Raw genomic sequence first — 25287 nt, 5'->3', positions numbered from 1 at the left:
GAGTAGCCCCCGCTCGCCACAACTAGAGAAAGCCTGCACACAGAAACAAAGACCCAACACAGCCAAAAATAAAACAAACAAACAAACACTAAGTGCCGGGAATTCCCTGGCAGTCTGGGGGCCCGGGTTAGATCCCCGGTCGGGGAACTAAGACCCTGCAAGCTGCGCGGCACAGCCAAAAAAAAGGGAAGAACTACTAAGTGCCAATTCAGCCTCATATGAAAGGCCTGCAGATCATTATCTTTGCTAAAGAAAACAGATGCCAGTGAGGAGCTGACAGGTTTAGTTTTCTCTTGATTGAGGGCCGCTGTGACCCACTGCTTCTGAAACCAGCTTTCCTTGATCGTCCTCCTCATCCCAAAATAACTAGACGCGCCCTCGCCGTCCTCCGCGCTTTCTATAAGCTTCAGCTCACGTGGCTCTTTGACCTTCCAAATACTGCTCTTACCAGCAATAAGCCACAGGCTGTGGTTTTTATGTTTTTCTCTCCATTGCTGCACTTCCTTAAAATCTGAACTCAGAGAACTCTGTGCAGTGCACAAATTTCCTCAGATCCTCCTTATCTTCCTCATTAGCCTCAGTTATGACTGCAGACTGAGGACAGCATTCTTGAAGGCTTTCTAATACTTTTAAGCTACTTCTCTTTCAAAGCCTACGCCATAAAATTGGACACTTTTCCCCCTTGAGAATCATGAAAATGAACTACCTTGAAGTCCAGGTTTCACTATTTCTGATTATGCCACAGCCTGCAAACAGATGAATTCCATTCGAAATTTCTTGGTTTAAAACAAACAAAAAACACTCTACTTGATGAAGGATACCAGTTATACTGATATTCAGTAACTTAACTATCAATACGTATTTTTTGTTTGTGCTTTTGGATATATCTGAGAGAGACGGTATAACCCAAATACGTGCTGCTCAACCATGCTTCCCTGCCCCATCTCAGCCCTAGTTCAAAAGCCCAGAACTGGCTACAGAAAACCTCTTAATATAACTAAAAACTAGAAAAATAACTCTTTACTCAAGTTCAGTATAAAACATGTCACTTGGGGCTTCCCTGGTCGCGCAGTGGTTGGGAGTCCGCCTGCCGATGCAGGGAACACGGGTTCATGCCCCGGTCCGGGAAGATCCCACATGCCGCGGAGCAGCTGGGCCCGCGAGCCGTGGCTGCTGAGCCTGCGCGTCTGGAACCTGTGCTCCGCAATGGGAGAGGCCACAACAGTGAGAGGTCCGCGTACCGCAAAAAAAAAAAAAAAAATTTCACTTAAGCCAATTTATTAAGTCTGTTATAGTCCATAATACCACAACATTAAAGTCTCAAAGTCATTTACCCTTTGGGATCAAGAAGGTCTCTAACTTTTTCATTGTAAATTTCCATATAGGACACTTCTACTTTAAAACTCTGCTCTTCGTTTTCCTCTTTCTGGGTTCGTTCAAAGAGTCCACTGCAAAGTCTTGGGATTAATCCAGGTTGGTCAGCTGTGCCCATCATGGTGTAAGATTTTCCAGATCCTAAAAAATGGAAATCATAGTTATTACTGTCTCCTTGAGAAGTTTAAATACACAGCCCTCTTTCCATTGCTCATAATAAAATCCTAGCACTTAGCAAAATGTCCCAAATAAGGAATATACCCAAATATAATGATGACACTAGTAAGTAGAGAAGCTTTCCAATTATACATGTAGAAGTCAGAAGTACACATCCTTTAGGAAGAAAATAAAAACCTTCTTTAACTATCATCATACATTAAAAAAAAAAAAAAAAGGACTTAAAATGACTGAAAAATTGTGAGGTAGGAATAGTTTCCTAAAATTGAACTGGAAAGATCCATATGATGAATACTACGTGCCTGCTTCCAACCACTAATCATAGCATAAAAAATGTACGTTATCCCTACAGGCCCCAGAGCAAATTAACTTACTACCACTACCCTTTGGCAACAGTGTAGAAATCAGAGTCATCTTATTTTTCTACTACAAAATTATTTTCTATGTACCAAAAACACATATTCATTAAAGAAAATTTAGAAAGCACAGGAAAATAGAGGAAAAAATTAAATCACTCACAGTCCTAACAAGTCTTGAAAATATCATAACCATTTTTCCATGAAGAATAGTTTTCAATTGGACAAGTTATACGATATACCCTTATAAAAGTGACTCCTTCACTTTAAATAGATTTCTTTCCTGTTGACCACAGAGGTATAGAAGTCAAAACACTCCTTTATCAATCACAACTGAGAAGATGCTAGCAATATGTATTTTTTGGGTTTTTTTTGTTAGGATCTTTAAAGTTTAAAAATAAAACAGATTATTTAACAATTACCAGTCTGTCCATAGGCAAAGATACATGCATTGTAGCCATCAAAAGCATTCTGAAGGATATTCTCCCCAAGGCACTTGAAAACATCATCTTGACCTGAAAGAATGACAGAGAAAAAGGTAGGATGTTTTAAGCCAAAACTACATATGAACAATTAAAAAAACAAAAAACAAACATAACTCTCAAAAATGCACTTTTTTTCTCAGCTTGTTTATCTACCAAACAAGATTTTTAAACTTGATGAGTGCTTCCAAAGGCTTATGTCTTTCAGAAATATCTAGTTATTAGCACATAACAGAAAATGAGTGAAAAGTTCCTGATAATATGAACTTGAATCAACACCGGCCAAAAAAAACCAATGAACTGCTAATTTTATAAACAATGATTATAAATATCTGAAATGTATACTTGGGACCTAGGTGGATCTGAATTTAACTATGTACCACTCAGCCAATGCTTTATTCAGTGTGTACTAAAGTTCAAAATAATCATATATATCAATTCTCTCTCCTTTTCCTCAATGATAATGTTTAATTACAGGGTCTACAATACATACCAGCTGGGAGAGGGAGGAAGGTCTGGGACATTTCTTCTAGCTTTCAACCATGGACATAAATAGTAGGGTCCAATTCGCCTCCACAGGCTAAATTAAATATGTCAGTAACCAAACGTGGCCTTGACAAGTTATTCAACCTCTTTGGGCCCTGAATATAATATGAAAGAACTGGATGCTGTTACGCTTGTTACATTTTGAACGCTATAAACAGCATTCCATTAGGCCTCACTTTCTAGCTCATTTACAAGATCCATTCATCCTCATCACACTTGTGATTCTGAAGCAATCCTCAGAGTCATCACTGGGCCAGCCAGCCCAAACTAACCTTAACTTTTGGAAACAGCTGTAGTACTACTGTTTTTCATGATAAAGGCCAATACAATATTTAAAAGATTGCTTAGAAATGGGTGTCATAAGCAGTTAGGAATAAAGGAAATATATGGTTATCATTGTAGTCTTTTTTTTTTTAGATTTTTTTTTAATTTGGCTGTCGCTGTAGTCTTTTTTTTTTTTTGCGGTACGCTGGCCTCTCACCGCTGTGGCCTCTCCCGTTGCGGAGCACAGGCTCTGGACACGCAGGCTCAGTGGCCATGGCTCATGAGCCCAGCCGCTCTGTGGCATGTGGGATCTTCCCAGACCAGGGCACGAATCCGTGTCCCCTGCATCGGCAGGTGGACTCTCAACCACTGTGCCACCAGGGAAGCCCCTGTCGCTGTAGTCTTAAACTTGTAGTGAAAAGGGGCTTGAGACAGTCATCATTGAGGAGAGTAAAAGAATAGACTCCCAGAGCAAATTTAGAGAGGATATGGCATATTCCTCTCCATTAAAGAGGGAAAAGGGGGACTTCCCTGGTGATCCAGTGGTTAAGAATCCACCTTCCAATGCAGGGGATGCAAGTTCGATCCCTGGTCGGGGAACTAAGATCCCACGTGCCGCGGAGCAACTGAGCCCTAATGCCTCAACTACTGAGCCCGTGTGCCTCACCTAAAGACAAGCCCACGTGCCACAACAAAGAGCCTGCTTGCTCTGGAGCCCAGCACCACAACTAGAGAGAAGCCCACGCACCACAAGGAAGAGCCTGCGCGCCGCAATGAAAGATCCCACATGCCACAACGAAGATCCCGCATGTCACAACAAAGATCCTGCATGTCACAACAAAGATCCTGCAGGCCACAACAAAGATCCTGCATGCCACAACAAAGATCCTGCAACTAAGACCCACCTCAGCCAAAAATAAAATTTAAAAAAAAAAAAAAAGGGTGAAAAGGGACACTGAAAGCCTAAGTGATTTACTGAAAGTCAGAGATAGGAGTGGAGCTTGGATTAAGCTCAAGGTTTCCTTTCCTCCTTGGCTAGAGTTCTTTCATTACACCAAGCTGCCTCTCTAGACCATATTACAAACATCTAAGGGAATCTACGTAGCTACTGCATGCCATGGTCGTGTGTAAGGCCCAGGGATGCGTGTAAGACAACCTCAACTGTGTACGCTGTTAATCTAACTTTATCATCTTATACCGACAACAGTATACCATGAATCTCCCATTTCCCAATCAAAGTTAAAACTCTAATAGCAAAGACTGGAGGAAGTTCTCTATGTAGTTTCTAAAATTACACAAAATACTACTATGATACTTTATAGGAAAAATACTGAAACACCTTTCTATATTATCAGTAGTTAATAGGATGCTGGACTCTTACCTGCATACTTTTCTCTGACAGATTCATCCATAGACCAGAAACAATGATCATATGCAAATACCTGTTGAAAAACAAAAATAATAAAGTTTGCATTAAGAACAAAACTGTAACATACTTATAATGTTATAACAATGTCATGACACTGATAACATTGTTCATAACAGTGAAATAAAAACAACTTCCTGTCTTACAATGGAGGTTAGTTATTTATGGTACAGTCTTACAATAGACAAGTAAGCACCCTATAGATGATATAGATCTTTATTTCACATGGAAAACTTTTCACAATGTTAAGTGAAAAGGGAGGAGGTTACAAAGCAATATGTATAATATGATGGCTATTAGACACACACACAGTTACATATATAAAAGCTTATTACTGCACGATAAGATTAGTGATATCTTTGTTTTCTTCTTTATGCTTTTATGTATTCTCTACATTCTTTTCTCATCAGAGAAAACAAAGATTTTTTTTTAAATAAAATGTAAAGATGATTACTACAGCATGTTGAGAATGCATATTCTTTAAATAAACTATAACATGCCCATGGTCGATACTGTGTAGCTTCAAGAGCATAGAAAACTAAGATTCATATATTAATGTAAAAGCTATGAAAGTCTGGACCATGATCTCATATCTGTACAAAAATCGACATACATAAAAAGTAGGAAGAATATACATTGGAAATATTAGTAATACATATTGCTACTTCATGGGATATCACAAACGATTTGTTTCGATCTTTCATTTTACTACTTTCTAAAGTACGTTTTTTTTTTTTTACTTTCAAAAGTCTTTTTCACCGATTATATTTTTAATTTTTTGGATTTCACGTTTTACAATTTAGTCTTTTTAAGGATTTTAAGTGTTTTTAAATTCATTTCAGTTTGCATTTCAAACTCCCACTTTTGGAGTTTGTTGCCTCACTTCCTGATGACAGGTTTCCTCTTGTGCTTTATATGTTAGTTTGCAAGTACATCTGAATTGGGAGTTTGCATTTTATGGTTTACATGATTGCCTGTTTTTTTCCTCCCCCTTTGGCCCCCCCTTTACATGAATAGTTACACTGCCACTCCCAGCTACTGAAGCCCAGATTTGGGTCCTTCCAAAGCCCAATGTCTCTACTCCCTCCTACCTAACACAGAAATTGGCTCAATGTTGGTGGCCAGAAATCCTTTTTTCTTTTAATATATATAAATTTTTTCCCCTAAATTTATTTGTTTATTTATTTTTGGCTGCGTTGGGTCTTCGTTGCTGTGCACGGGCTTTCTCTAGTTGCGGCAAGTGGGGGCTACTCTTCGTTGTGGTGCATGGGCTTCTCACTGTCACGGCTTCTCGTTTGTGGAGCTCAGGCTCCAGACGGGTGGGCTTCAGTAATTGTGGCACTTGGGCTCAGTAGTTGTGGCTCGTGGGCTCTAGAGCACAGGCTCAGTAGTTGTGGCGCACGGGCTTAGTTGCTCCACGGCATGTGGGATCTTTCCGGACCAGGGCTCAAACCCATGTCCTCTGCATTGGCAGGCGGGTTCTTAACCACTGCCCCACCAGGGAAGCCCAAAAAATCTTTTTTTAAGCCTTCTTTCCTGATGGAGCCTCACCCAAATCAGTTTTCTCATGGTGAGCATCTCTGGTCCTCAACCCATACATAGGATTCCCTCTCGTCTGCAAGGGTTGAACCTCCAATCCTCCGAAAACCTGTGTGATCTCAAGGCCCAGTAAATACGCTACTTCAGCCCCAGCCTGCTGCTGGTCCCTGCAGTGACATATGTTGTTTTTGAATATAATGACATGATTTTAATATTTTTAAATGTCTTATCTGTCCCTGCTATGAGTTTGGAGTTGGCAGAAGAATGTTTCTGTGTGAACTCACAAGGCTATCATGTGGATCAGAGGTCTAAGAGTTACATTTTTTAAAAGAGGAAATTAGATTAGGATGGTAAATTAAGTATGCATGCCTATATCCACCTCTACTTGAAATTAACACAAAATGATGGAGAGAGGGAGGGAAAGAGCCTAAAAGGGAAAGAAGCAGGGAAAGGAGAGCAAGTTTTTGAAATCAAGATTGCTTGCTTATACCTGGACCAGAAACTGAGAAGCCCTGAAAAACAGTTGCAATGAGACTGGTGCGGTGTGAGATGGGGACCACAGGGAGAGCACAGGCCAAATCATGGCAGGAGGAGATGGCTGCAAAGCTAAGAGCAATTCCAGGAGTGCAGCAGGAAAACAGCTCAGTGAGTGGCTAGGGGCCCTGGGGGCAACCGAAAGGGCAACTGGCTAGAAACACCTTTAGAGCAAGGAAGGATCAGAACACCCACATCTTTGTGCAAAACAGTGGCACGAGGCATTTGTTCCCTGGGGTGGGGCAGTGATGGGGAAGCAAGGCCAAAAAGGTAGGCAGAAGCCCAATGACGGACAACACCCCGGAGGAGGTGGGAACCCTGGAGCCCAGAAGCCATCCACCCAGCCTCAGCACTATGTGGTACATTACTAATCCTCAACATTTTTCCAGAGCTAAACATGTGTCTGTCAACAGTGGTGGCTCCCTATGTTAGCAATTCTCCAACAGAAAGGGCAGGAAAAGAAGGAAGATGGAAGGTGGCCCCAAAGGACTGTGGACCAAAACCTCCAGTGGGGGCTGCTTTTCCAGCTACACTAGTCAGCAGGGAGAGATTAAATAAGATATGAAGCTCAAATTAAGTTTCTTCTGTTCTAACATTCAGCTCTCATCTCTCAGCACTTTATTTGATTCTGCTCTTACCAAGCTTAAGTGGACACCATCCTGATTCTTTGCTTGTAAGCTTAGCTCACACTTGAACAGTCCATCTGTGTGAACATCTCAGAGATCAGGCTCTAAATGGCACTCCTCTCCCTCCGACTGTGGGTTTTTCCTTTGTTTTCTTTCTTTTTTAAATTCAGGGAGTTGGGCTTCCCTGGTGGCACACTGGTTGAGAATCTGCCTGCTAAAGCAGGGGACACGGGTTTGAGCCCTGGTCTGGGAAGATCCCACATGCCGCGGAGCAACTAGGCCTGTGAGCCACAACTACTGAGCCTGCGCGTCTGGAGCCTGTGCTCTGCAACAAGAGAGGCCACGATAGTGAGAGGCCCGCGCACCGTGATGAAGAGTGGCCCCCGCTCGCCGCAACTAGAGAAAGCCCTCGCACAGAAACGAAGACCCAACACAGCCAAAATAAATAAATTAATTAATAAACTTCTACCTCCAACATCTTCTTAAATTCAGGGAGTTCTTTCACAATTCTTGTTCTCAATTCCAGTAGAGAAGCTACCATTAAAGTAACCGCAACAACAGCTGATACTACACGGGAGGCCCTGGGGTACAAGGAAGTCAAGAAGCTGGTGACCTGCAGGTGGGGAGATGGGAGCTGAACCCAGCCTTTGAGCGCTCTGTCTGCTCCCCACCAGGCCCTTCACCACAGGCTGGATTCGCTCTCTTCCCCAGTTACAGGAAGGTGCCACAGCCTTGTACAAAGTTGGGAACTAGGAATGCTTAGTTCTTGTTTACTAACAACACTGAATGGTCCTCTTTAAGTTTCAGGAAGTTTGTAAATTATTACAGGTATCTTCCAGCCACAGATTTCCTAAAGCAGACAAGCCCTTTTCTTTCTAAATAAACATTTTTCCTTTAAAATTAAAAAAAAAAAAACTTTTTCTAAGTCACAGAGAAGAAACACACATTCATTATAACAAGTCAAATAACACCAAAACATAAGGAATAAAGGTCTCCCATTCACCAAGCATTTTCTCCTCAGAGGGAACCACCATGTTAATAGTGTGGTGTTGGCCCTTCCATATTTTTTACGTCAACACATTTTCCCTAAACGTTAAGATACAGTTGAATTAAATAAAACATGAATAGTTTTTAAATAGTCATGTAATGTTTCCTCACATTTTTACTGCCATCTCCAGCCTCTGTTCCATCAAAAATTAAGAAAACAAAAATAATCTGGCATCTTTTCACAGAAAAGATAAAACTAATGAAATTAGTTCTACATATATAAAGAAGTCAGTGCCATATTAAACTTCTTTTTTGTAATCATTCAGAGTCCCAAGTGACAAGTTTATACATACTTTAGCAACAATAATAGAAAATGGAATTACAGTTCAACCACGGACTCTTAAACCAAACTCCAAGAATGCAGATAAAAATCTAAATTTCCTGGAAACTTCCAGAGAATGATCAATTCAATAATACAGTCCTTGTGCCTACTTTGGCACAACTACGTTTCCTAAGAGATACAGGAACTGACCCATCCCACCGAAGTTTCTTTAGAATCTGGGCTCAAATCTCAGATGAAAGCATATTCCCTTGAGGAAGCTGTGGGCCAGGGCAGGTTTCTGTTGGCCTGAGAATGTGTCCCCAGCTGTCCCAGGAGCAACATGGATGAGTCTGCCTGCTATGGTTCTGACCACAGTATGGGACGAGCAGTTTCGAGCCAATCCACGGCGAACAGCAGGGCACAAAAGGAATCTGTGTTGCAGTTGCCAGGAGACTGGACAGAATTGGTCAAAGTACAAATACAGCTTTTCTATAAACCTCTTACACCAATAAATGGCTTTGGATTTATGAACAGGCTGACAGCTTGCATTATTTTTTTTTTTATAAAAATGCCAGAGAAAATTTTTATTTTTGAGAAGAAAATTACCAGTACTTCAAAAATATGCCCATAAGACCTTTACAAGCATCACATAATAAACCAAATCTCTTACCTTTGGCTGGCTTCTGAGTTCCCAAAAGAGATGTCATCAATGACATGAAAGAAAAGAGAAAGGGTTTAAAATTTTTTTTTTAGTTAGAAGATGCTTTCTGAAGGGTAAAACAATAAACATCATGTAAATCTTTATTAAGAATATAAAATATTCACTTTGAAATCATATAGCAATTTGAAATAAAGGATAAAGTAATATCTATTAGCTAGTAGGATAGAATGCTAATTATAGAAAACTAACGTATCTCTCAGGTAGAAGAAAGATTATCTGAGCACCGGATAATTTTTAAAGTCCTAATATTTCTGCTTTCTACCTTTTACTTATCCTTGTATACAACTTGTAAATATTTTTTTTAAATTCTTTACTTTTTAGCATCTGATCTTACTTCCAAGCAGTCTCCTCTGCTTTGATAAAGCAGCAGCTCACTCTCTATCTATATAGGACCTTCTGCCAAAAACTTCTGTTCTAAGAAAAAAAGGTTAAAGGAACAATTAATTTTTTTTAATTTTTATTTATTTATTTTGGCTGTGCTGAGTCTTCATTTCTGTGCCAGGGCTTTCTCTAGTTGCGTCAAGCGGGGGCCACTCTTCATCGCGGTGCGCGGGCCTCTCACTATCGGGGTCTCCCTTGTTGCGAAGCACAAGCTCCAGACGCGCGCGCTCAGTAGTTGTGGCTCACGGGCCTAGTTGCTCTACGGCATGTGGGATCTTCCCAGGCCAGGGCTCGAACCCGTGTCCCCTGCATTGGCAGGCAGATTCTCAACCACTGCACCACCAGGGAAGCCCAGGAACAATTAATGTTTTGCCGGTGAGTGACCAGTTACTCACTTACTACTTATTCCTCTATGCTGACCCAGGTGCCTCCAACCTCCCTCCCTCTGAAAATGCCACTGGCTTACATCTCCTCAGGGTACAGGAATATAACTCAATCCAGTATAATTTTAAGATCGTTTTAAACTTAGAAGCTGTAAGAGAAGCACACAGAGCTCCCTTTACGCAAACTCACCAATTGTTAATATTGCCATGGCTGCTATGTCATTCTTCCCCCCTCCCTCTCTCCCCTCTTCTATACACACACACACACACACACACACACATTATTTTCTCTTGATCTGAAGGTAAGTTACAGACATGCGCCTTCAGCCCTAAACACTTCCGTGTATAACTCATAAAAACAATGATGTTCACTCACACAACCATGGGAATAACTGGCCCCTCTCAGAGGATCCAAATGCCAAGTGAAACCTGGAACTTGAAAGGAAACTGTACATGGAAATACTTCAAATGTCTGGACATCTTGTGCCTTTGTCTCATAAAATTTTCTTCTAAATTTAATATTCATTTGTATCAAATGATTTCAGATAAGATGACTAAATTACCAAGGAAAGTAGCAAATGAGTGACACTTGTCTAACAGATTTTGGAGTAACAGCCAATGTGACTAACACATAAAAGAAAATAATTTCTCTCAGATAGGAGATATGGGGAAACTTCCAAACAAAAAGACCTGGGAAATACCAGTAGAGATGACTAACATACGCTATCATCGTTTTGTAGGTATTTATAAGCAAAGAAGAATCTCATCAGTTTCAGAAGGCACAGTTATAAGCCCAGCTGGAGGAAAGAACAGAGCCAGCATATATGAAATGCCCACATTAGGCCAGGTACATTGTATGCTACTTCATTTAACTTTCACAATAACTTTGAAAGGTGCTATTATCATTCCAGTTTTACAGATGAAAAACTTAAGGCTCAAGAGTTAAATGAGCTGTCCAAGACACAATAATAATCAGTGATGAATCTGGGATGCAAAAGTAGGTCTTCCGAATCCCACGTCCATGTTTTCTTCCTCTCCCACACTGGTCAAAACAGTCTCGTCAAGTTTCTCCTAGACTTAAGAATCTATGAGTCATACATTAACAACTGTGCTCCTGGTAACAGAAACATTTCCCAATGTATTAGTTTCCTCCATTCTAATTATTACCCAATAAAAGGTCACCACTTGGTGTTTATGCCAGTGTAAGTTTACTTATTCATTATATTTATAAAAACTCCAGACTGTCTTTTCTGAGAGGAAAAATAAGATGTTTAGCATGATATTTTAAGTAAAACATTTTTATACAAAAATCAGCTCTTCCTAAAAGACAACCAACAAATATGAAATTCAACAATATATGATACACAGCAGAAGAATCCATGGGACTAACCTGAATGTAGAACATGATAATAAAAACAGAAACAAACCAGTAAATTAATTACAGAGCTAAGTTTCCAGCTAGGGATTCTGGTGGCTCTAACAGTAATGCTCAAATAACCTACAGAGCCATTGGAAACCCAAAGATGTAATTACAGCTCTGTACAAAAATAAATAAGTAAATTAATTAATTAAACAAAACCTTTCAACTTGTAGCTGCAATCCAATACGGCAATGCCTCACTATTCCAAAATCCCTTATTTAGAAACCTCAGCTATCCAGATCACAGTGGAGATTTAAGAAGCAGAGAAAACCAGCCCCTTGACCAATCAAAAGAGATGTCATAAAGTAGAAGCATGAGAGTCTGAATTTCTGAGTTTCTGTTGTTGTTACTTAAGTTCATTTTGAATTTCCACACTTACAAAAAGTTCCAAAAACAGTACAAAGAACTCCCGTGTACCCTTCACCCAGCCTCTCAAAATGATAACATCTTATTAAAACCACAGTTACAATTATCAGAACCAGGAAATTAACCATCAACACAAGATTTATGAAATAATCTAGAGCCAATCTTACACAAATTTCTTCCCAACTGCCCCCCTGATGTCCTTTTTCAGGTCCAGGATCACACACTGCAGTTGTCACGCCTCCTCCAACTGGGGACGGTTTGTCTCTCATGACCCTGACACCTGGAGAGTCCTGGGCAGTTTTTCTGTAAAATGTCCCTCAATCTGGGTTTGTCTAATGCTTCCCCATGACTAAATTCACGTTATGCATTTTGACAGGCACCAAAGAAGCAATGTTGTGCCCTTCTAAGTACATCAATACCGGAAGGCACATCACTATGGAGAACAGTATGGAGGTTCCTTAAAAAACTAAAAATAGGATTGCCATATGATCCAGCAATCCCACTCCTGGGCATATATCCAGAAAAGACAAAAACTCTAATTTGAAAGATACACACACACCAATGTTCACAGCAGCACTATTTAAAATAGCCAAGACATGGAAGCAACCTAAATGTCCATTGACAGATGAATGGATAAAGAAGACATGGTACATATATACAATGGAATATCACTCAGCCATAAAAAAGAATGAAATAACGCCATTTGCAGCAACATGGATGGACCAAGAGATTATCATACTAACTGAACTCAGAAAGAGAAAGACAAATATCATATATCACTTACATGTGGAATCTTAAAGAATGACACTAATGAATGTATTTACAAAATAGACTCACAGACACAGAAAACAAACTATGGTTACCAAAAGGGAGGGGAGGGATAAATTGGGAATTTGGGATTAACGGATATACACTACTATGTACAAAAATAGATAACAAGGTCCTACTGTATAGCACACAGAACTATACTCAATATCTTGTAACAGCCTATAATGGAAAAGAATCACTTTGCTGTACACCTGAAATACTGTAAATCAACTATACTTCAATAAAAAAAAATACCAGAAGGTACATGATGTTGTCCAAATCTCACTGCTGATGATGGTAACTCCGGTCACTGGTTACAGTTGTATATACCAGGTCTCTCCACTGTAACATTACTAGTTTTTCCTCTGTACCCTTCTTGAGGTGGGGGCGGTGATATTTTAAGACCATGTAAGCACCCTTTCTCAACATACTTTCACCCATGAATTTTAGCATCCATTGATGAGTCTTGCCCACAACAATTACTGTTCCCCAAATTGTGATTGTCTAGTTACTGCGATGTTAACAGCCCAGGTGGATCAAGATGGGTAGATGTGCTTTTTAGGAAGGTGATGTTTCAGAAGACAACAAATGATTTGATTACATATTTTGTAGTTTTATTTTATTTTATTTTAGGCCGTGCCATGCGGCTTGCAGAATCTTAGTTCCCTGACCAGGGATCGAAACCGGGCCCCCTGCGGTGGAAGCGTGGAGTCCCTAACCACTGGACCACCAGGGAATTCCCTGATTACATATTTTGGATAGAACTGTTTCTGTGAATAAGCTAGTCACCTCCTCCTTTTTACTCACCTGGTTTAGGAGCTTGTGCTCACTTCTCTTTTCAATAATAAATTACACTATAAAATTAAGTCAAATTAAAGTCCTAATCTTTAGAATGCCACAATATGAAGAAGAAATTTAGTGATTATTTTATATAAGTTAATGATCTTTGGGAATTTTTATCAATACTTCTGACCATGACAAAAATAAAATTGATATTGAGTCCAAAAATAAACCACAAAGTACTGTATATGTGTAAAACAAAACTATATCAGAACTATGAGTTATAAATCAATTACTGCTGTCAACTACCAAAATCAAACGTTATATACAAATATCATCACCTCTGTTAACTTTAAAGATTTAGGTTTCTGAAACGTTCACAATTAGAAATATCTGGAATCTCTGTTTTAACAAGCTCCCACTCCAACCCGTTCTATAACAGATGTGGTAACATCACAAAGAGTTTATTCTAATACGGCCATACTATATAAAGATATTGTTTCCTTTTCGGACTTAAGCTGGCAGTACCAGCAACCAAACAACAATCTGCGTGATGATCGTTATTTTTTCTTTGTCACCCCTCCCCCGATGTGCTTTTCCATATAAGGAATAAAGCTGACCTGAGTAAAAATTTAGACACTGACTAGACTCACAGAGGAGATTCATCAATCTTTGCTGATCTAGCTAACTTGAAGAAGTACAAATATCACTAAAAGCCCTGGTCACTGTCTCCCCAACATTTAGAATACTACATTCAATTTTGAAGAATAAATTTTAAAAGCATCACTGATAAAGTAGGCTATCTTGGAGAATAGCATTCCAGATGTAGAGGGGTTTAAAAATGATACCACTGATAGAATAAATCAAAGAACTAGAAATATGTAGCCTGGACCAGGGAAGACTAAAACAAGACATGATGCCATCTTTGGTAGGATCTACTAAAGAAAGTTAAAAGAAAAGGGATAGCTCTTTAATATAAGAATAGTTAGCACTGTGTTAAACAGCCAGCTCACCATTAGTGGAATTATCTGAAGAGAGAACAGGAAAGCATTTGATGAGGATGTTGTAGAAGGAATGAGAAGTTACACTGGATTACTTGTATAGCTCTTTATTTACAATGAGAAAGCAAACAGTAAGCATTCAACAAGTTATATTCAATATTTCTATCAGGGACACGTGCAGACCACTGGAACATCAGAGGTAACCCAAGCTACAGTTCGAGCACTACCTCCCACATCACACCCCTAGAAGAGTCCTCCTCTCCAGTGAGCTACTGTCCTTCCTGCATTCCACACGCCGACACTCAGATGATGCCATCCCTCTAACAACTCTGTTTGTTCAAGCCCTACTCATGTGGGGAAAAGCTCGGATCAAATTCTATCTCCCTCAAGAAGCCTTCCATAAGAACCCCAACCAAAAGTGAGTTCTCCTTCCCCCATTCCCCCTCTAAGTCAGAACTCTCTACTGCTCATGCATTACCCATCATTCTCACATTATATAAACTTTTTAATATAAATGGGTCATATCCTCAACTAGACGACAAGCTTCTGAAGGACAGAGTGTGTCTTCTGGCATTTATCAGTGTCCAACACAAGGCTTTCTGATTCAGCTAATGCTGTTTAAGCTCTCTAGGTGACCTGGCCCCTCCCTCTACCTCAACCACATCTTGGACCATCTTCCTTTCACTCACTGGCCTTTTCTAATTGGCCCAGTGTACACAGTTTTCTAGTCTCGGGGCTCTCATTCATGATTTTCTTTCTGCCTTGAAATCTTGAGGCTAACTCCTACTCATTTGTCGTTTCTCAGCTTAGGTATTATTTCTCTACATGTATCTTTCTTAAACATCCAATCTAAATTAAGTCATTTATGTTATTCTCAATCACAGTATTCCTGATAGAATAAAAACATTTCTACCACCATCTCTGCTCTCTAAAATCATCTCCAAAACAATAAAGCAAACAAGATACAAATTGAATTTTCAACGAAACTAGGAGATAGCTATAAATGAAATATATTATATGAAGACAGAAAATGCATCCACAGAATGCCAGAAAGGGTCAGAAATGAGTGGTGCTGAGTATCCCAGAAGATGCAGAGGAAGGGGGCCTAAAAAACAGTAAGAACATTCAGGTCACTACCTCTGATATATATCCTTGGAGAAACTTCTTTAAATCAAGACGAAAGACAATTCTCTCCAATTAAAATCTTCCACCCACACAAACTACAATTGGTTAAGAACAGAGGGACATCCGAAGAATACAGCCACTGAACCGCAACTGGCATATTTCACAATCAGAAAACATTAGAAAGATGTTTAATAAATTCCATAATTTCAAGTTACCATATATTGAGATAGCATCAAAGAATACACTATTAATCAATCATTTGCGAATCATCTGTCAAACACACAAGCAGAGTAAGTTTTAATTCACTGTCCACTTTCACTATAAGGAAGTTTAAATCTGACCAAAGAATTAAATCAATATTGATTCATTTGTGTGGTTTTTTTAATAAAATATATTTCACATGATAGTTTAACAGAGTAATACACATTCATTTTTAAAATTACATGTTAAAATAACTTCAAGGCATGCACAGAGATTAGGATAGATTATTGAAATAGTCAGATTTGGACTATTCTAACTTGGAATACTGGAGATACAAGCTTAGCATAGAGTTATTTTCATGGAATAATAACTGAGCACCAAGCACTACATTAAGTACTTTATATTCATCATAGTAATAACCCTATGAGATATCCTCATTTTACACCTGAGTCACTTAGCATTCTGAAATTAACACAGCTAGTGGAGGTGGAATTAAGATTCAAACTGGTGTGTGCCTGATCCAAAGCCTACATTCAAGCTGCTGGGGGCAAACACAAGGCACTCAGACAATCACTTCCCCATTTCAAGCTATGGAGAACATCACTAATGAATCACAACACTCCTGCTCTTCATTAAAAGAAACTTTATAATCTACGGCACCCTTGGAGGGAAGTGCTAAAAAGATCATTAAATATTAAAATAATGCTGGGACTTCCTTGGTGGTCCAGTGGGTAAGACTCCATGCTCCCAATGCAGGGGGCCCGGGTTCGATCACTGGTTAGGGAACTAGATCCCGCATGCATGCCACAACTAAGAAGTCCACATGCCGCAACTAAGAGTCCACATGCCGCAACTAAGAGTCCACATGCCGCAACTGAGACCCAGTGCAACATACATACATACTTACATAAATAAATAAATATTTTTAAAAATAAAAAATAGGGCTTTCCCAGTGGTGCAGTGGTTAAGAATCCGCCTGCCAATGCAGGGGACACCGGTTTGATGCCTGGTCTGGGAAGATCCCACATGCCACGGAGCAACTAAGCCCATGTGCCACAACTACTGAGCCTGCACTCTAGAGCCCGTGAGCCACAACTACTGATACCATGAACCACAACTACTGAAGCCCATATGCCTAGAGCCTGTGCTCCGCAACAAGAGAAGCCACCGCAATGAAGAGCCCATGCACTGCAATGAAGAGTAGCCCCCGCTCACTGCAACTAGAGAAAGCCCATGCGCAGCAACAAAGACCCAAACGCAGCCATAAATAAATAAATAATTTTTTTAAAAAAAGAAATAAAAAATAATAAAATAATGCTAAATATGTCAGAGAATAAAGCAATTAGAAATAAGATATTTGGAAATTACTTAGAAAATTTACAAAAATAAGTGTCACAAGATGAACAGAATATTTTCACTGTAAGCTTCCAAATCAAATTTGAAATTGTATTTTTAATCAATTTTAATTACACTATTAATATTAATTCTCTTCTCCCAAAAACTAACTTGGATTTAACTGCTACATGTCACAGACCCAAATATTCTACCATTTTTCTACTAAAAGTAAAACCTGAAATTTGAAAGGAAAAAAGACACCTATTCTTCACCATACAATTATGGCAGCCTTTTTCTTCTTCTTCTTTTTTTTTTTTGTAAGCAGGGATTGTGTTTTACCTCATAACATTTCCCAAAAGAAAGGCTTTATGTCACCCAAAATAAACCATGCTTCCATCATTTCCATGTTTGTAAATGTTTATTTTAATAGGCAAAAGAATAACAGAGAAAGTAAAATAAACAAAAGCCTTGGTCATTTGTGGAATGAAGAAAAGAGTGAAGACATGGAAAGAGGAAAAGGATTAAGGATTAAGTTGAGGCCATTAGCAGGAAGTGGTAACATTTTACAGCCTAAGAAAAAAGCAGTAGAAATAGATATTTTGAGGAACCAAATATGCCTGCAACAGCAAAACCAGAAATCCCGGTATTAGAAAGGATTCCTTCAACTACAAGCATCTGCACAGTCACCCCGGTTTCTTTATACCTTGTGTGAACTAACTAGCCAACTGGTTAACTGAAGGTAAAACTGACCACCAATTGGCTGCTGAAGGAAGACTGAAAGAGGAGTTGAGTACTAAATAAACCACAGAGGACTGAGAGTTCAGTTAAACCTTGGCATTTTCTTAAAAGTTACCAATTCTGATGTCTTTAAAAAATCAATAGTTTTAAAGATATAAATAATCTAATATATTCTAAATATCTGTTTATGTAGTTTTAACAATTTTATTGACATATAATTTATATACCATAAAATCATCCATTTTAAGTGAACAATCCAATGACTTTTAGAAAATGTATAGACTTGTGCACCCCCCGTCCCCCATGCAATCTAGTTTGAGAACATTTCCGTCACTCTAAAAAGTTCCCTCAAACCTGACTGCACTCAATCCCAGGTCCTTCCCCCAGCCCCAAACAACCAGTGATCTGCTTTCTGTCCATCTTCTTTTGTGGACATTTCCTAAAAATGGAATCATACAATATGTGGTCTTTTGCATCTGGTGTCTTTCACTGAGGCATGTCTTGAGGTTCATCCGTGCTGTAGCATGTTATCAGTTCTCTGTTCCTTTTTATTCCGGGTGAATAGTACTTTGTTTATCCACTCAGTAGTTGACAGGCATTTAGACTGTTTCCAGTTTGGGGCTATTATGAATAGTGCTGCTATGAACATTCAAGAACAAGTCTTTATGTAGACACTTATTTTTATTTCTATATATCTATACAAGTATAGATACCTAAGAGAGGAACTGTTGGGTCATAGGGTTAGTGTATATCTACCTTTATGGGAAACAATCAAACTGTTTTCCTAAATGTGTGTACCGGGTTACATGTCCACCATCAACATGTGAGAGTCACAGGTGCTCTGTACCTTCACCATCACTTAGCACTGTCTGCCTTACATATATATATAGCCATTCAAGTGGATGTGAAGGTGGCACCTCGCTGAGATTTTAACTTGCATCTCCATGATAACCAATGAGGTTTGAGAGCCTTTTAAGATGTGCTTATATTTCATTTTAAAGAACAGAAAAATTCTCACAATCTAGTTTCTATCCCTATTTTTAAAGTATTATAAGGATTGACAAACTCCTGATCAAATCCACACTTTTTCCTTATTTTCATTCATATTTATTTCTCTGTATCATTTCTAACTATTACTTCATTCATTGCTTTTACCTCTTCAACCACTTCTGATTTTCTTCATGTTTTTTTATGTAGACATTCATTTTTATCTCCGTTGGACACCTAAGAGTAAAACTTTTGGGTCTTACGGTCAGCATAAATTTAACTTCACATTTACTACTTGTTTTATGATCTGTATGTGCAAAACTACCCATTTGAAATTCAGGTCAATCTTTTTAGGACCAAGCTCAGTATGTTAGATTTTATTTTAGTAAATTTTATTTAATTACCAATGCCCACACTGGAGGATTCAACACATACACTTGAGTCATTATGCCAAAGTCATTCTTATTGCTTTACGTCTTGAGTTTCTAACTATTCCAGGCGTATAATCAGATGGCACCATGAACTTAACAGCTGAAATCCCCAAGAAGCTTGCAATATAATTGATAACAAATCATTAGATATTGAAGACGTCTTCATGGCATGATGCTGTAGGGAAAACTACTCTACACTAGCAGTTAGAAACCCTTCACTCAGTTTCCCTTCTGCCTTGCTTTAGCTTTGTGATCCCGGGGATCACTTAACCTCATCAAACCTCTCTGCTACTTCAGGAACCAGGCTACCACTTACATAATCTACTTCACACCACGCAATATCCTATGTGGTAGGGAAAGAACGTGGCTTGGGAACTAGGCAGATGTGGGTTCAAATCTAGACTCGATACAGTTTGTGCTCTTACCAGGTCCACACTATGCATTCCACGTATTATTGTCTTGAAGCCTCACAACAACCCTAAAGGATAGATCCTGTTATCATCCTCATTTTACAAGTGAGGAAACTGAGGCTCAGAAGATTAAGCAACTTGCTCAAGTCGATGATTAAATATTGGATTGAGGATTCAAACCAAGGCAGAAGCAATACTCTGCTGAAGGGACACCATCAAAAACATGTAGGTCAGGGGCTTCCCTGGTGGCGCAGTGGTTGAGAGTCCGCCTGCCGATGCAGGGGACACGGGTTCGTGCCCCGGTCTGGGAAGATCCCACATGCCGCGGAGCGGCTGGGCTCGTGAGCCATGGCCGCTGAGCCTGCGCGTCCGGAGCCTGTGCTCCGCAACGGGAGAGGCCACAACAGTGAGAGGCCCGTGTACCAAAAAACAAACAAACAAACAAACATGTAGGTCTTGTGAGATCATCAATACTGAGTTTTCTTTCCAGGAGCAAGCTGCCAAAGTAAATTCTGTGTAGTGGCTCACCCTTCTCTGTATTAGTTTTTCGTGCTTCTGTTTTTGTCTTTCTCTCTTTCATAAAGTCTGGTTTCCTGAATAGGCAAACAAACCTCAAGGAAATATGCTCTAATCCCCAAGTAGACCAAGTGGTACATGGGGAAGGGGGACGCTGGTAGAAAAGACTTGTCGAGCCTACCTAACAAACAAGCAAAATACATCAAGTTTTGTGCAACTTGGAGTGGAGGAGGGGATGACACTTGACCTGGGAAATGGCTTAGAGCAGAACAAAAAAGGCACCTACATCCTTTGGTTATTTCATATCCCAAGATACAACCAACTAACCCTTAAGAAGCAGTATGGCTTCAGAACTTAGGGTATTCTTCAATTAAACTAAAACGTTGTGAAGAAAGCAGCAGCAATCTTTTAATGCATTAGTTTGAAGGACAAAGAAAAAAGCACTGGAAGCTTTTGAATGCAAATTTAGACTCTTGGAAATATAAAAGTAAATGAAGATATGAACTCTTAAATTTAAAAAACAATCTGCATACAACATATAGGTAACAAATACTGCGTACAGGAGGTATACTTGCAAATTAGTTTTGTACACTCACCTTCACACATGAGTGTGCCTGCAATAACCAAACAGTATACCCAAATATTAACCAGTATTACCATTTCCCAGTAGTGTAAAAGAGACTTGCCTAAGAAACTTGCTTGTATAAAACTGCTGAAATTATTTTTAAAGCATTCCACAAGTCTAAGTCTGTATTTTTTCATATCTTTATTACAAGAGAAGCTATCTTTTGTTACTGTGTATCAATTACCTAGTACACTTTAGTTCTAAGTTTCACAACAAGCCCTACTGGTAGGTCCTACACTCTCTATTTTACAGAGTAATAGGGAAAGAATAGCACAGAGAAATTAATTAATTTGGTCAGTGGCAAAGCTGGGATTCAAACCTAAGTTTCTCATTCTAAAACTATGCTCTTTCTACTGTGACATTCTGCCTCCCTCTCTCCATGGCAAGCGATGTGGAAGAACAAATTAAAGTCAACTTTGAATGTTTCAGGAAACTTGAGGAAGGATGCTTAATTAAAATGATCTGATTGGGGGCGGGGGGATGGGGGTTGTCTGTTGTTTTTTTCCTTGCCTTCAAACAAAGTAGGCAGCATATGAAAGTGGGCTCTAAATGAGGGAAACCTATGTAGATAAATATATACAGCGGGACTTCCCTGGTGGCGCAGTGGTTAAGAATCCGCCTGCCAATGCAGGGGACACGGGTTCGAGCCCTGGTCCGGGAAGATCCCACATGCCGCAGGGCAACTAAGCCCATGTGCCACAACTACTGAGCCTGTGCTCTAGAGCCCGCGAGTCACAACTACTGAGCCCTCGTGCCACAACTACTGAAGCCCGCGCACCTAGAGACCGTGCTCCGCAACAAGAGAAGCCACCGCAATGAGAAGCCCGCGCACAACGAAGGGTAGCCCCCACTCGCAGCAACTAGAGAAAGCTCGCGCGCAGCAACAAAGACCCAACACAGCCAAAAATAAAAAAATAAATTAAAAAAAAAAAATATATATATATACTCTCACACAGTGATACAGAGCTGAAGCTATGTGACCCTCAGGTGCTTAGGTTAAATCTTGTTTGGGGGAAGGCTGTCCTTTCTTCAGCTCTTGCCCAATCTACGCTAACTTCCCAAAAAAAGACCTGGTCTTAACTGAACCAAGAGTGCTAAGGAGAGAATATTTTACTCCTCATCCCTGTGTTCCCATGTGGAAGAACTCCAAAGAACACTCCTGAGGCCTCTAAGCCACTCACTCTGTCCTCCTGAGAGGAAGGGTGAACGATCGAGTTAGCAGCGTTCAGAAGGAACCAGTACGTGGGCTCTGCACGTCCACACCACAGGGGAGGCCTGCAGTGGCCCGCTGGCCTGGCCAAGTCTGTAATGCACAGGGGAGGTATCAGGAGGCCCGCTTGGCCAACAGTCCTAAAGCCCTTTTCTCCAAGAGCTCTCTCAGTACCAGAGGTGAAATGAGATGCAGGAAAACACAGTGGTAAGAGACTGGGCTCCGGAATCAAACTGCCCAATTTTAAATCTCAGCTCCACCATTTACTGTGTGACTTGGGTAACTAACTTAACCTAACCTAACCTCTCCATGCTCCAGTTTCCCTTACCTGTAAAATGTATATAATAAGAGAATCTATGTCATAGGGTTGCTATGGAGATTAGAACAGGGCCTAACACATAATAAGTACCAGTTGTTAGTGTTTTATTTTTGATTTGTGTATTTCCTGTCTCTATCTTACTGATCCCCATGACTACTTCAGTTCAGAATTGGGGTGGCGGGGGGGAAGGGAGTATTGTGTATGGATTTCCTAAAATCTCAACAGAGAGGATCTCAAAAGTAAGAGAGAGCCTTTGGCTATGGAGGCAAGATGATGCCAATGTCTTATTCTACTCTTCGGTGAACTAGTCTGGAGAAAACTCCAAAATAAAGGCTGGTCCAGAGGAGATAAAGCACTAAGGTGCCCAGTTTAAGATCTCCACCAAAATTCATTTACAATAGTATGATTTTTTCCAGGGCAGAGGGCTGTTGAGACACATCCCCCCAAGACGGTTCATTACACTTTGCTGTATTATTTGGACCTACCACTCACTAATAATAAATGGTAAAGTTTGGTGGCTTTTTCTAATACCACCGCTCCCCTCTCCCTCTCTTTTATGGGTATCAACTGAATACCCCTTGACCTTCTTAAACTGTTTCCTATCTGAAACACCCCGTGCACCTTGGGACTTTATGAGCACAGTTACATCGTGCTTATCGGAAGGCATAAGAGAATTACAGCATTAAAGATGGAAACATAAGGTTCCCAGAATTCCTTGAACATGTTTCCTTATAACATGCACTACATTGTATCAACTGCTTACAGGTGCACTGGCAGCCGGCCCCCTCCACCCCAGCTCCTCCATCTGGGTATCTCAGCACCTAAATTTAGCCCTGTGCCCGCCAGATTGTAGGCATTCGATGAATGTTTACTGAAACGAGACACTAGGAGTTAGGTTAACCATGACTACATCCTGTTTAAAATCTCTCCTTCTAATCCTCTCCTCAGATCTCCAGATACCACTTTTCCTATGTATATTCTCTGTCAACATCTTGTCCTTCCTGTATTGTTACACATTAGACTCTAAACCACCAGTTTCCTTAAGAAACCATGATCTAAAAATGTAAAAGAGCCAGAAAACGTTAATTCTTCCTCCCTGAATTTCAGATAATAGTTATATAGGAGCAGGTCTGGAGAGCAACCACAAGACAGAAGGCTCTGAGACAGATCTTTGGAGAAAATTAACAGAATGGTATCCTAAGAATTTGAAAGAGAAAAATTTAAGAATATGCTAAAGACAATTAAAAAGTAAACAAAATTGCAGGAAAAATAAAAAACTATTCAAGTGAGTCACGGTCTAAAATGTGGTACAATCTGATGTAATTGATGGAATTTGAGAAGATAATTTATTTAAACTTTATGCTAGAACACACTCCATCAAATAGCCTATGGGTTGTGATAATGAACCCAGAGAAGGACAAGCAAACCTAACACACCGTTTGGTCTAGCACTGACACAGAGGGATAGACAGATAACTGGATGGATGGATAGATAGATGGATGGATGGATGGATGGATGGATACATAATACATATAAAATAATGTCGACTTATGAATAAAGCAAGTGGGTTACAAAAGGGCATAGAAAGGGGAAAGGGCATGGTCTCATCCTGGTAAAGAAGGAGTGAAGAGACAATGTTTAAAGCTGATTTAATAAGATATACAGGTTTCAATATGTTCTGTAAAAATACCACAGAAACGACCAAAGAAGAAATTACAAAAATATAAAAAGCAAGCAGTAGGAGAAGAGGTAAAAAGCTTGTCCATCTAAGCTAAAATCTTCATCAGGGAGTCAATGAATGTATGCCTAAGATTAATCTAGGTATGAACATAGCTGGAGTAATCTTCAAGATTTTTTTGATCATGTACCCCCCAAAAACCGCCTCATACGTTTTTAAGTTGTCATATAAAAATTTTCAAACATGAGTTTAGATAGCTGTAAAGAATATAATTCCTGAAATATTATATTTTAAAATAGAATTCCTTAAATATATTCATTAGAATCCAAGTACCATAAATTTTTCAAATTTGGATACTCATATTTTATTGCTGATACAATCCACTATTTTTGTTTTAATGAAAAAACTCTCCTTCGGTAGTCAGTAATTTCAAACCTTTACTTCTTTCCCATGAACTCACCCAGTGATGTGAGGTCATATGCCCAGCATCTAAACTGACTTGAGAATTTGAAGGCAAAGAAATTAAAAAAAAACAAAACAAAACAAAACACTCGGCCTCTAAATTCCATTCCACTTTCCGCAAAGTATTTTATCCTAATGTAAAGCCTTTTGTTAACCACTCTATCATTCTCTTCTGCAAAAATATCCACACAGATTAAAATTTTAGATTTCTCTGGTTACTCTTCTGCATTGAGCTATCAATTATTAGCAGCACATGATTGATCAGAACAAAACAAATATATTACAAGTTCTGATAAACACAGCAAGTAAAAATTGCAATGGAAAAGCATCTTACAATGAAACGAGTCCATGGGATGACTGTACCTTACTACTAAAATGAGTTGGCACTGAGTGTTAATTCTATTCCTATTTTCTTTTGTACAGAAGTAAAGCACTGAAAACCTTGCTCAAATATGTAAGAGGATTGGACTGGAAGGAGGTTTGTTATAGTAACATCACAAAAATCTTTGCACTCCTGCCATGGTACATGCCAAAAAAAAACAAATCACATAATAACCTAACATCAAATATTATATTTAAGGATCTATAAGTTAATGAATCAATTAGGTCTCCTGAAAGCAAAAATTGAAAAGTACCTGATTTGCAAAAGGAGTTGTGACCCAGGTCATAGAGTGCCTGCTCATTTTTTCAGTTTCTTGGCTAGATGCCAAAGACTTCATCATAACTTATCAAGTTAATCACACCTGCTATTGTTTCAC

The 25287-nt window shown here is 39.4% G+C and overlaps 1 protein-coding gene across 1 annotated transcript in view; it reads right to left on the bottom strand.

Moving 5' to 3' along the window:
* Positions 1-25287, bottom strand: part of KIF13B (kinesin family member 13B) — a 198479-nt gene that overhangs the window by 114603 nt on the left and 58589 nt on the right. Inside the window, exons 6-8 of the mRNA XM_065879262.1 lie at positions 4581-4641; positions 2330-2422; positions 1335-1515 (exon numbers count right to left, since the gene is read on the bottom strand). Of these exons, the coding sequence (XP_065735334.1) occupies positions 1335-1515; positions 2330-2422; positions 4581-4641 (335 nt within the window). The remainder of the gene's footprint in view (positions 1-1334; positions 1516-2329; positions 2423-4580; positions 4642-25287) is intronic.

This window comes from Phocoena phocoena, chromosome 6 (genome assembly GCF_963924675.1).
Source record: "Phocoena phocoena chromosome 6, mPhoPho1.1, whole genome shotgun sequence".
NCBI classification, from domain to species: domain Eukaryota; kingdom Metazoa; phylum Chordata; class Mammalia; order Artiodactyla; family Phocoenidae; genus Phocoena; species Phocoena phocoena.
This window is presented reverse-complemented; position numbering and strand designations above follow the sequence as displayed.